We start from the raw sequence: 12745 nt of genomic DNA on the forward strand, positions 1-12745 counted from the left end.
AGTCTTTGGTATTTTGCATGGTTGTTGCAATGTGTTTGGAATAGGGCATTAGAATCAGCAGGAAATCATGATAATGAAAACCAAGAGTGCTGATATTTTCTGTCAAGCACGTCCACCTTTCCATAGATTTGGCCAATTGGAATGATCCAGAATCATGTTTATCACTGTAAGCGAGCAAAATAGTGAGATAGTGTTCGTAGGTTCATGGACCTTTCAGAAATCTGATGGTGAAGGAAAAGAAGCTGTTTCTAAAACATTGAGTGTGCATCCTCCAGCTGCTGTTCCATTTCCCTGATGGTAGTAACGAGAAGAGGGTATTTCTGGGATGGTGAGGATCCTTAATGAGGGATGGTGCCTGGAGCCTCTGCCTTTTGAGGGTGAGGAGGGTAGTGCCCTGATGGAGCTGGCTTTGTTTATAGCACTCTGCAGCCTTTTCTGATCCTGTGCGTTGGAGCCTCCATGCCAGATGGTGATGCTGCTAGCCAGAATGCTCTCCATAGTACATCCTTAGAAATCTGCTGGTGTCTTTGGTGAGAGACCAAATCTCCTCAAACTCTGAATGAAATATAGCTGCTAGCATGCTGCCTTCATGATTACATCATAGGTTATGCCTAGGATAGATACTCTGATATCTTCATACCTTCCAGGAACTTGAAGCTGTTTGTTTTTTTTTTAAATATATTTTCTTTGACCTTGGATTTTAAAGTCTAAATACAGTTGTTAAAACAGAGCTATCTTCAAGAACATGAATAATTCATAGCCATCTTTCCAAGTTTGTGTACATCATGATCTGATCCTGACACTTCCATACATGAAACATCTATACTTGTAAATTTTTAAACAGCTCACTTGAGAAGAATGTTGCAGATTGTTGAGTGTTAGCTTTAAAAGGTAACCAGTATCAATTTCCAATAACAACATTAAATGCTGGAAACGCTCAGTTGGGCAGGCAACTTCTGTTGAAGGAGAAACAGTTAATATTTCAGTTCAAAGACCCTGTTGTGAGTGGGTAACAGAATCTCAAGGATGAGGACAATAGGAATGTGGAGAGAGTAGAATTCAGGGAAAACCAGTGGGGGGGGGGATTGGAAATGCTTTGAAGAGCCATCATAGGATCAATGGGCCCAATGGCCTTATGTTGTAAGGAGAAGTAGGGTTGATGTTAGCATTGTTGAGACAGTTTTAATGTTTATGACTCTATCGAGTTAATTAATATGGATGGTCAGAGAGAGAATGTGCCAAGAAAAGTATTGAAGCTGCAGTGTGCAGTCGGAGCTGCTGTTGAACCTGAAACTAACAAGGGAATACTGGAAGTACCCAGCAGATAAGCAGGGTTAGTGGAAAGAGTAAAAGTGGGTTAATGTTAAAGGATGAGATTACAGGAGAACCAGCATAAACAGTAAGAGCAAAGTACTTGATCTTGTTGTATTAGATATTGAGGCTTGTAAGTTGTGATGTGTCCAGGTGGGTGATGAGCTCCTAGAGCTGTGTTTGAACAATGCAGGAAGCCGCAGAGATGGGTCAGTGGGTTGGAGAACAGAGGTTACAGTAAATTGGGAACTAGGGGCTGTAACTGGACTGAATAGAGGTGCTCTGCACAGCGATACTAATTTGTATTTATCTCTCTACGTTTATACTGCATCTGCTTCATATTTCCATCATTTCCCTTTTCTCAGCAATACCTCTGACCTATCTTTCACAATTTTTTAGATATCCCTTTCTTTCCTCTCCAAAATAGATTTAAAATTAAACTCTTAAGCTATACGCTCTGTCAACAGTGGAATCATTGCAGCCTCGCCCTGCTACAGGTATTTCTGCCTTGATTATCCCTACCCCACGCTTTGTGCAATTCAGATCTATCTTCTCTTTCCTATTTCTGATGAATGGTCTGACCGGAGATAATGTTTTTCCATTACCAAAGATGCTATCTCACTCAGAGTATTTCCAGCATTTTCCATTTTAGAACATAGAGCACAGAAAAGTACGGAACAGACCTTCCGGCCCATGATGTCTGTGCTCAGCATGACAGCAAACTAAACTAATCCCTTTGCCTGCACGTGGTCCATATCCCTCAGATTTGCAGTACCCACAGCTTTGATTTTCAAATACCCATTTCCAGAAGGACTATTGAAGCCTCTGATCATCTCGTTTGTTTTTAAGAATCCTCAGGCCGATCTTCAAGCTCAGGATCGGTGCCATCGAATTGGTCAGAGCAAGCCAGTTGTGGTGTATCGCCTGGTAACTGCCAACACCATTGATGAGAAGATTGTGGAGAAAGCTGCAGCCAAGAGGCAACTTGAAAAGATGGTTATTCATAAAAGTTAGTAATTTCACTGCGGCATTCTCTCAGAGGGAACTTTATTTTGATTGCTTGCCTTGCCCCATGTTTTCATATGATTTTTCTTCAGTAGTAAAGCCTTTATTTTGAAATGAAGCATTTTCCATTTTAGTGTTTGCATTAATGATTGACATGGCAGGTGTAGCAAGGGTAAAGAGGGTGAGGAAAGGAATCACAAGGTTACTATGGATTGGTTTGTGTAACTGAGTGAGGTCAAATCCATGTCAAAGTGAGTGAAAGCCTTGGCTGTTTTGTAATGCTTCCATTAAAAAAAGTCAGTTTCAGTTTCAAATGGAAGCGGATGTATCTTCATTTTCCCTATTTTGGCATGACATTCATTGCCCACTGTTGCCGAGGCCCACAGGAAGCTTGATCTGGGAATGCATAACATCTCATGGGTTCTGTCTGTTAGACTGACATAGGATAGGGTAGGTGCTCATTTTGACTGTGCTGTGTGGCTAACCTGGGGTGTCGTGATGCTGGGATCTGAAGCCATCTTTTCTCACCCTGTAAGGAAGTTGGGAGAGAAAGGCTTGGATATCCATTCAGAGGACATCTTAAACCTAAACAAGTAATTGATTTTATCCATTTTCATCACTGAGCACCAAATGAGCCGACTTTCTGGTGTTGGGTAATTTGTGGCCTGGATTTCAACCAGGAGTCTCAAAAGGAACTTGACTAACTTACTGTGCTGTCAAGTTTTACATACTTTGATTAAAAAAAATCTTATCCAGAATGCTCAGTGTCTTTTTTTTCTAATTTCTATTTAGATAAATTCAAAGGGGGGAAATTGGGTCTGAATCAGTCTCGGCGTAGTTTGGATTCCACTGAACTAATGGAGTTGCTGAAATCTCGGGATCATGACAGGTAAAGTAGACGAATTGCAGAATGTATGACAAACTTTTTGCTGATTTCTCCCCCCCCCCCCATTTAATTAAGTTCAAAATTGTAGTTTTGTTTCCTCTTGTGGCTTGAATTCCTTCTAAAGTATTGACCCTTTGGTCTGAAGCTGCAAAGTGTAGCTAAAGCATTCATCACCTTCCCTAAACTTGTGCAATTTTGGTTCAAAATTTGTTGCATGATTTCTTGTTTTCCCCCACAAATTGCTTTTGTTTAGGAGCTTATCATTGTGCAAGTTTAAGTGTACAGCACCTCACAGATCTCATTAATTACGTAAGAACAGCTATCAGTTTCGTCCTATATCGTGTTGGTTTGGAACATTCAAGTCCTATCCTGTTAATTAAACAATTTGCAGAAATTATTGACCACAAGATATAGAAGCAGAATTAAGCCTTCTGGTCCATCAAGTATGCTCTGCCATTCTACTATGGCTGATTTATTTTTGCCTCTCAACCCCATTCTCCTACCTTCTCCCCATAAACTTTGATGCCCTTACTAATCTAGAAACTTTTAACCTCCACTTTAAATATAGCCAGTGGCTTGTCCTCCCCAGCCGTCTGTGGCAATGAATTCCACAGATTCACCGCCCCCGGCTAAAGAAATTTCTCCTCACCTCTGTTCTGAAGGGATGCCCATTTGAGGCTGTGCCCTCTGGTCCTAGACTCCCCCACTGTCAGAAACATTCTCTTCACGTCCACTCTATAAAGACCTTTCAATATTTGATATGTTTCAATGAGATCCCACATCAAGCCAAAAGCCATCAAATGCTCCTTGTACATTAATCCTGTATCATGTGTTGGTTTGGAACATTCAAGTCCTATCCTGTTAAATTAAACAATTTGCAGAAATTGTTGACCACAAGATAGCACATCTCTCCCAGATTTTTTTGGTGTGTATGAATTGAGTTTAAATTGTGTGCACTGTCCGGAGTATTCCTTTCACGTGCAGATTTGCAATGAGGTTGGAACCCTGGTTCTGAGAATGATTTGATGGGAGAGGATAACAGTGTTTCCAAACGGAAGAAAATATTGGATTTCAGGTTCATCCTTGAGTAGGATTGATTGATCTTTAGGCTAATAGTTAATTGGTTTATTCTAGTTAAATAACTTTCCCAACTTAACAGCTTTCAAACTTTCCCAACAGAGTAGTGAAAGGAAACACTGAGAAAGTGATAAGTGATACTGATCTTCGAGTTCTCCTGGATCGCAGTGACCTAATCAGTAAGTGAATGGACACATTGCCACAGCCTTGTCCATGTTTCTTTCCTCTCTCTATAATGCTAATCTTCAGTAGTTTTAACATGATAATTACTTCTAGCTCTGTATTTCTGAGTAAATTGCAGTAAATGATGAAGTAAGTCCTGGTGGCAAGGGTGATCCCAGGACAACTGGTCCCACATCTTGGCTGCAGGAGGCTGCCAGGTCCTTGGTCTGTTCAGGCCCACCTATTGCACGCCGCCGGCGCATTGCTTTTCTGTCAGGGTGTGCTCCCTTAGCCTTGTCTCAACAGACTTACCACAAGGCAGTGGGGCTATTTGCCCATAGCTGGGACAGTGTTTGACAGGTGCCAGGGCATGTCCACACAGTGGTGGGCCTGCACACCACGTCTCTGGGGCCCACTGCTGCTCCAAGATCCCCTGTAGTTTAGCCTGGGACTGTAAGATACCCAGTTTCTGTGTGTGGCCCCGAGGAGGCACTGCAGGAGCCTTGGTGGTGGAGGGGCTCTGTACTGGCAGGAGGAGGCTTACACTCTCGGCTCCTCTTTTCACCCTCTATTAAGAAGGCTAGCCAGTAGCAATAGCTGTAAGCAGAGAGCACTATGCGGCATGCAGCATCTTCCTCTTGTGTTTTACCAAACTTCTCCACAATGAGATTGAAGACAGCAGCAGTGTGGCAGTGGATGTCAGATTAGATGGCGACCTCTTTGACATCAGGAGGCTCCATGCAACCACCAAACTCCGTACAGAGCGGGTCCTGGAGCTACAGTATGCAGACCACTGTGCTCTTGTGACCCATACTCCGGAGGATCTTCAGACTGTCCTTGCTGTGGTGGTGAGAGCGTACAGCAGAATGGGGCTGACTGTCAATACCACCAGGACAGAAGTGGTTTGCCAATGGAGTACCAGTGTCCCACCCACTCTACCTGCCTTCACTGTTGGTGATGAAAAGCTGTCAGTGGTGCCATCTTTCAAATATCTGGGGAGCATTCTCTCTGAGGATAGCGGCATTGACAACGACATCCAAAGCCACATTAAACAGGCATCAGGTGCCTTTGGGAGATCTCGGCATAGACTCTTACAGAACAGGAGACTTCGACCCTCTACAAAGGTCGCCGTATACCAAGCGGTCTGTGTCACCACCCTCCTTTATAGCTGTGAAGCTTGGGTAACCTGCAGCTGTCACATCAAGTCCTTGGAGTGCTTCCACATAAGCTGCCTCCAGCACATTCTGGGAATTACGTGGCGTGAGCGGGTGCCTCACACTGAAATACTTGTAAAGACCAACTGCAGAAGTATTGAGGCCATGATCACCCAGCGTCAGCTGCAGTGGCTGGGGCACGTGATAAGGATGCCCCCATGTCGGCTACCCTGCAGAGTGTTATACGGCCAGCTACATCATGGTCGACACTCAGCTGGAGGGTCGAAGAAGCGCTATAAGGATCAGATGAAGAATGCTTTTAGGAAGTGCAAGATCAGACCCGAGGACCTGGAGGATGTTGCTGCTGACCATACCATGTGGCGACAGCTGTGTAGGGACGGGATTCGTATTCTGGAGATGGAAAGAACAACCAGAAGAGAGCCAGGAGAAGTGCAGCCATGATTGCCACCACTACCACATATACATGTCCCATCTGCAATAGAGCTTGTGGGTCCAGGATAGGTCTGTATAGTCATCAAAGATCTCACTGTCAAAGGAGTGGACATCATCATCGGATTTCAATGGACAACCAAAGAAGAAGATTGCAGTAAATAACATTTAGCTGCACCTCAACATAATTTTTGTAACAGAGCCCTGAGGTACTTTGTGACCAAAGACTAACACCACATTACAAAAACTAGTATCAGGACTTACAAAAAGCTTAATTTGTTTTTTTGTGATGCATTTCTCCACTTTTCTGGAGGAACTTGGCAGGTTGATTAGCATTGGTGGGGAGGGGGTGGAGGAAGAGGCAAGATGGCTTTTGTAAAGGGAAGGGGGATAGTGAGATAGGATCCTGAGGTCACCAGTGGACTGAGGGGTGAAAGATGATGGGGTGGGAGGGTTCTGCACTAGGTGAGATAATCAATGAAGACACGCAAGGGAGGAGAATGGGAAGGTTGAGACAGCCTCAATTTTCCTTCTGCCTCCATCTACCATCCATCTGTGACTGATTCCTGCACACCGCCCCCCACCCCCCAACCTGGTGCGACCTGCTGTCATCTTTCACCCCTCTTCATTTTTCATCAACCCTGTTTCACAACTCTTCTCATTTTTATATTGGCTGCATTACTGTCTCTGTTGGAGAAATTTGAAATCTAGCAATAGGACGATGAGTAGACAGGGCATCTTTTACTTCTGAGTGGCAGGTGCTTTTTTTTCTTCTCATAAACATGTGCATAGTGGAGGATCACAGATGGCCCAAGGGATCATTGAACTAGTTCATTCTTGAGATACAAACAGATGTTTGAAGATTTCAGCAACGTGCAAGTTGTGGTGGGACAGGTGAAAGTGGGCAGCCTGGGATAGAGCAAGTCTGTGTTTTGAGGGCCAGGATAAATAGCATGGCTATGAATTATTTTGGTTTCAGTTTGTTTGCTTGAAAGAGAGGTCAAACTGGTGGTCAAGGACAGGTTTTGTAGCAGGAACTAAAAGTGGCAGCTGTAGTCTTTTGAGTATTTGGCGGAAGGATAATTCTGCTTTTTAAATATTAGACATTAGGCAAGCTGTGTTAGTTGGCAGGTGAGCCAAGGGAGCTGGCAGTGAGCTAAACCCAAGATTCTGCAAATGCTGGAAATCCAGAGTAACATAAAATGCTGGAGGAACTCAGCAGACCAGGTAGAATCTATGGAAGGGAATAATTTAATTGACTGTTTATTACCTGCTGTGGATGCTGCCTAACCATCTGAGTTCCTCTAGCATTATGTTGCTCTGGTAGTGAGCTAAGCCAGCTGTTGTCTGTACACAAGTGGAGTCTGTTCTAACATTGCAGGGCAGCATGTATATGAAAAAGTACAATGAGGTTGAGGATACACTAGAGAACAGAGAAATTAGTGATAACTTCAGTTAAGATGCGATAGTTGGAACTAGCTGAGGACAATCTTACCCAGCTGGGTGGTGATGGTGGAGATGAGTTTGGATGGGGAAAGGGTTGTCACTTTTGAGGAAGTTTTGGTATGGGCCCCCAAATCCTAAGAACTTTCTACAGGGGCTCAATTGAGAGCATCTTGACTGGCTGCATCACTACCTGGTATGGGAACTGTACCGCCCTTAATTGCAGGAATCTGCAGAGAGTGGAGTAGATTGCCCAGCATATCCGTAGTTGTGAACCTCCCATGATTCGGAACATTTACAAAGACAGGTGTGAGAAAAGGGCCTGAGGGATCATTGGGGACCCCAGTCACCCCAACCACAATCTATTCCAGCTGCTACCATCTAGGAAACAGTACCGCAGCATAAAAGCCAGGACCAACAGGCTCTGGGACAGCTTCTTCCACCAGACCATCAGACTGATTCTCGCATATCCTTGGTCATCTAGGTTGGCAGTCAGTGGTGAGTGGGGTGCCACAGGGGTTGGTGCTGGGCCCACAGCTGTTTATCATTTACATTGATGATTTGGAAGAGGGGACTGAGTGTAGCGTAGCAAAATTTGCTGATGACACTAAACTGAGTGGAAAAGCAAATTGTACGGAGGATGTGGAGAGACTGCAGAGGGATATAGATAGGTTAAGTGAGTGGGCCAAGGTCTGGCAGATGGAATACAACACTGGTAAATGCGAGATCAACCACTTTGGAAGGAATAATAGGAGAGCAGATTACTATTTAAATGTTGAAAGATTGCAGCTTGCTGTTGTGCAGAGGAACTTGGGAGTGCTTGTGCATGAATTACAGAAAGTTGGCTTGCAGGTACAACAGGTTATTAAGAAGGCTAATGGAATACTGGCCTTCATTGCTACAGGGATTGAATTCAAGAGCAGGGAGGTCATGCTGCAACTATACAGGGTACTGGTGAGGCCACACCTGGAGTACTGTGTGCAGTTCTGGTCTCCATACTTGAGGAGGGGTATACTGGCTTTGGAGGCAGTGTGGAGGAGGTTCACCAGGTTAATTCCAGAGATGAAGGGGTTAACCTATGAGGAGAGATTGAGTCGTCTGGGACTATACGCTCTGGAATTCAGAAGAATGAGAGGGGATCTTATAGAAACATACAAAATTTTGAAAAGGGTAGATAAGATAGAAGTAGGAAAGTTGTTTCCATTGGTAGGTAAGACTAGAACTAGAGGACATTGCCTCAAGATTCAGAGGGGAGATTTAGAACGGAGATGAGGAGAAACTGTTTTCCCAGAGAGTGGTGAATCTGTGGAATTCTCTGCCCAGGGAAGCAGTTGAGGCTTCTTCACTAAATGTATTTAAGATACAGTTAGATAGATTTTTACATAGTAGGGGAATTAAGGGGTATGGGGAAAAGGCAGGTAGATGGAGCTGAGTTTACGGACGGATCAGCCATGATCTTACCGAATGGTGGGGCAGGCTCGATGGGCTGGATGGCCTACTCCTGCTCCTATTTCCTATGCTCTTATGTTCATCTACTGTTCCTAGTTTGTCACTATCAGAAAATTCCCCAATTATTTTTTCAGTATTTGAAGGCAAAAATGTTTAAGCAGTTTGAAAAAGATGAGGGATAGACATAAGCAATGGTGGTATTTGGTATAAAATGGGGAGCAAATTTGAATGGAAGCATGGTTATACCTTGTGCCTTGTATACATGTTCGGTGGAGAGTTTATTGACTGGCTGCATCACAGCCTGGTATGGAAACGCCAATGCCCTTGAATGGAAAATACTACAAAAAGTAGTGGATATGGCCCAGTCCATCACGGGAAAAGCCCTGCCCACCATTGAGCACATCTACAGAGAGGAAAGCAACATCCATCATCAAGGACTCCCACCACTCAGATCATGATTTTCTTGCTGCTGCTGTTGGTACAAAGGTACAGGACCCTGAGGAATCACACCACCAGGTTCAGGAACAGTTATTACCCCATAAATATCAGGCTGTTGAACCGGAGGAGGTAACCTCACTCAACTTCACTTGCCCTGTCACTCAACGTTTCCCACAACCTGTGGGCTTACTTTCAAGGACTCTCCATCTCATGTACTTGATATTTATTGTTTATATTTCTTTTTTTTTGTACTTGCACAGTTTGTCTTTTGAACGCTGGTGGTCTGCGCTGTTGGTGCGGTCTTTCATTGATTCTAATTATGGTTATTGGATTTATTGAGTATGCCCGTGTGAAAATGAATCTCAGCATTGTACATGGTGACATATATGTACATTGATAATAAATTTATTTTGAATCAGTTACTAGGAAGAGAAATTAAAGCCCCTCTCCACCCCCCCCCCCATCTCAATATCTACCAACAATTGGAAACCATTTTCTGTAACAGGACAGGGTAACGTTGCATGGAAGATATTACATTTCCTTGTAGAACTTCTGAAGTCTTCCTTAAAAAAATTACTTTTCAATGAAAAGTCTTCAGCTTTTATGAGCTTTTGATAACATGATGAATCTTTGCTTTCTTGCAGAACAAACAAAGAAACAGAATTCAAGAATGAAAAGCCAGACAGACAAAGTCTTCAAAGTACTTGACAATGATGAGGCAAATGCAGGAATCCAGCTTTATGGACTGTGAGGAGTGGCAGGCCACGTCTCTGCAGTCCGGTGTTAGCTACTCCTCTGGAGAACAGTTCCCAAAAGTTCCTCTTTTTTTTTTTGTCGCTTTCCAAGCTGCATCCTTAGGGTTATTGATCTGACATGATTTCCTGTTTTAAAGATGGTTAAACTGGGGCTCTTTCTTGAAATGTGCTTTTGTTTGGCACAGTAGACTACAGGTGCAATTTTTTTTTCCAATTTTGAGACTTATTGCTGCCTAAAATGTGAATAATAGGTTGACTTCAAATTTTTTTACCCTTGTGCAGGTGAAATGGGAGAATAAAGAGTACTTTTTTCTTTGTTTACCTGTACACTTTTGTTTAGTTTATTAGTATGTGTTGGGGGGTGGGGGGGGAGTGTTCTTCCCTACCACAATATTTGCACACTTATTGTCTCAGCAGAGTCCCTGTTGAAAAGAAACAGGAAGTTAGTGTTCCACCATGTGGTGAGATTGCTGGGAACACCACTATGTGCCTTCTGTGTTATCTAGTACCAGTCGGTGTTAGAAGATCTGACTATGCGTCAATGAATGTTTGAGTTTTATCTTCCTTGCTTATAAAGGGCAAATTGTAATCACCAATCTTATTTTGTTTTAAATTGGCACCAGGGATGGTGTCAGTTGATCTGGCTTCTCTCTTCCCTCTATCCTTTTGTCTGTAAGGGGAGTTTTCCTCTCCTTTTGCTCAAGGTTAATGATGGTGAAATTTGAGAAGCTGATGATTGCCAAGTTTTTCTTTGTTCTTCTTCCTTTCTCTGCCCTACCCCGGATATTCCTTTGAGTCAAGACCAGTTGTTTAATTTGATCATTGCTCTGTGGTGGAGCTTTTTGCTCACCCAAGTGGTTATTGTTTTAGTTCGAAAGCCTTTAGATAAAAATTACGATGGAAATGTTAACGAGCACTGCCTTACACACCTGTGCTCTTTTTGGAGCATTTTGTATCTAGGGGCTGCAGAGGAGGGTGGTGATAAATGTGACCTCCATTCATTCAGGATCATGTAATCCAGCTATTGGAGCAGTTAGTGCAGAGTTTTACTCTGCTGACATTGAACTGAAAAGAATGAAAGGCTGGTTAGTGGTGATTTTGTAGCAAAATTAAGAAGTTAAACATCTGAAAATTATTTCCTTGGACGAGTTTCTTGTTTTCATTTTGGGTAATAACACAGGAGTTAAACAAATACAGATAGAAGCTACCTGACGAAGAGACTTAGCTCCTGTGCACTGCGATTCTAGTTGGTTGATAGGGGATGCTTGGTATAGATAGATGCCTACCACTGCAGATACATGACTGGTCGTGCTTTTTTTTAAAAAAAAGTGGGACCTTAAAAGGTTCAGCATTGTGGGATACTTTCTTCCAACTTCAATCCCTATTGTGTGTTAAATGCTCTTGTATAAATGTACAAAAAATGGATTTTATTAGAAATAAAGTTTAAAAATTTGGTTAATGTGCTGCTTTTTTTCCCCCTCCACTTTGCAAACCCAGTTTCAGAGGTGAGTTATAATGTTCAAGCCTACATCGAAACTGGAGAATTCAGTGGATTAAAAAAAAAATCCTGTTTTAATCAAATTATCACACTTGGTCAAAGGGAGATTTACATTTTCAACAAACAATCATTTTCCTTCCTGTAAAAATGCTATTCCCTTTTCTCAGTTTCTTCTGCATCTGTCCCTGGGCTTTCCATTCCAGGACATCAGATGGTCTCCTTCAAAGAATGGGTTTTCTCTTCCTCCAGTATTCACGCTGCCCTCACCTACGTCCCCTCCATTTCCCGAACATTCTTCCCGCAATCTTAATGGTGATGAGCCCCTCTTGACCTTACCTACCACCCCATGAGCCTCCGTATCCAACATTCAGGTCCCTAAATATTCCTTCCAGGTGAGGCAATGCTTCACCTACAAATCTGCTTAGGTCGTCTAATGTGTCCAATGCAGCGCCCACTATCTTGGTGAGATCTGCTGTACATTGTGGGACTGTTTCGTTGAGCACCTCCACACCATCCGCCAAAACTGCAATTTCAGTGGCCAAACATTTTAATTCCCATTTCACCATGTTAGTTCATGGACTCCTTGAACCCATGACGAGGCCACCCTTGGGGTGAAGTTGCAGCATTTTGTATTTTGTCTGGGTAGCTTCCAGCCTGATGGCATGAATCTCAATTCCTTCTATCTGAAAAAGAAAAAGTATTTCCTTCCCTCACCCCTCTTCTATCTCCCATTCTGGCCTCTTACTACTTCTCACCTGCCTTTCTCCTATGGTCCACATTCCTTTTCTCTCAGATTCCTTCCTCTCCATCCCTGTATTACCCACCTGGCTTCACCTATTATCACCTTTTAAGCTATCCTCCTTCCCCTCCCCCTCACCTTTTTGTTCTAGCATCTTCCCCGCTCCTCTGTAGTTCTGAGGAAGGGTCTAGGCCCGAAACATCAACTGTTCATTCATTTCTATAGATGCTGCCTGTCCTGTTGAGTTCCTCCAGCATTTTGTGTGCTGCTTTCGATTTCCAGCATCCGCAGAATTTCTTGTGTTTATGATTTTCCTTCTCTGTTTCTTTTTCTGCCCCTTTCATCTCTGAATCCCTTGGTCTCTTTATCGACCAACTA

At 43.2% G+C, this 12745-nt stretch overlaps 1 protein-coding gene across 7 annotated transcripts in view; it reads left to right on the forward strand.

Moving 5' to 3' along the window:
* hells (helicase, lymphoid specific) overlaps positions 1–11584 on the forward strand; it is a 59268-nt gene extending 47684 nt beyond the window's left edge. For all 7 annotated transcript variants that reach the window (XM_072239152.1, XM_072239151.1, XM_072239149.1 and 4 more), the window contains exons 19-22: positions 2161–2320; positions 3109–3205; positions 4382–4458; positions 10020–11584. In XM_072239152.1, the coding sequence (XP_072095253.1) occupies positions 2161–2320; positions 3109–3205; positions 4382–4458; positions 10020–10126 (441 nt within the window). In that variant the 3' untranslated portion in view covers positions 10127–11584. The remainder of the gene's footprint in view (positions 1–2160; positions 2321–3108; positions 3206–4381; positions 4459–10019) is intronic.
* Positions 11585–12745: the final 1161 nt, after the last annotated feature.

This window comes from Mobula birostris, chromosome 21 (assembly GCF_030028105.1).
Source record: "Mobula birostris isolate sMobBir1 chromosome 21, sMobBir1.hap1, whole genome shotgun sequence".
Classification (NCBI taxonomy): domain Eukaryota; kingdom Metazoa; phylum Chordata; class Chondrichthyes; order Myliobatiformes; family Myliobatidae; genus Mobula; species Mobula birostris.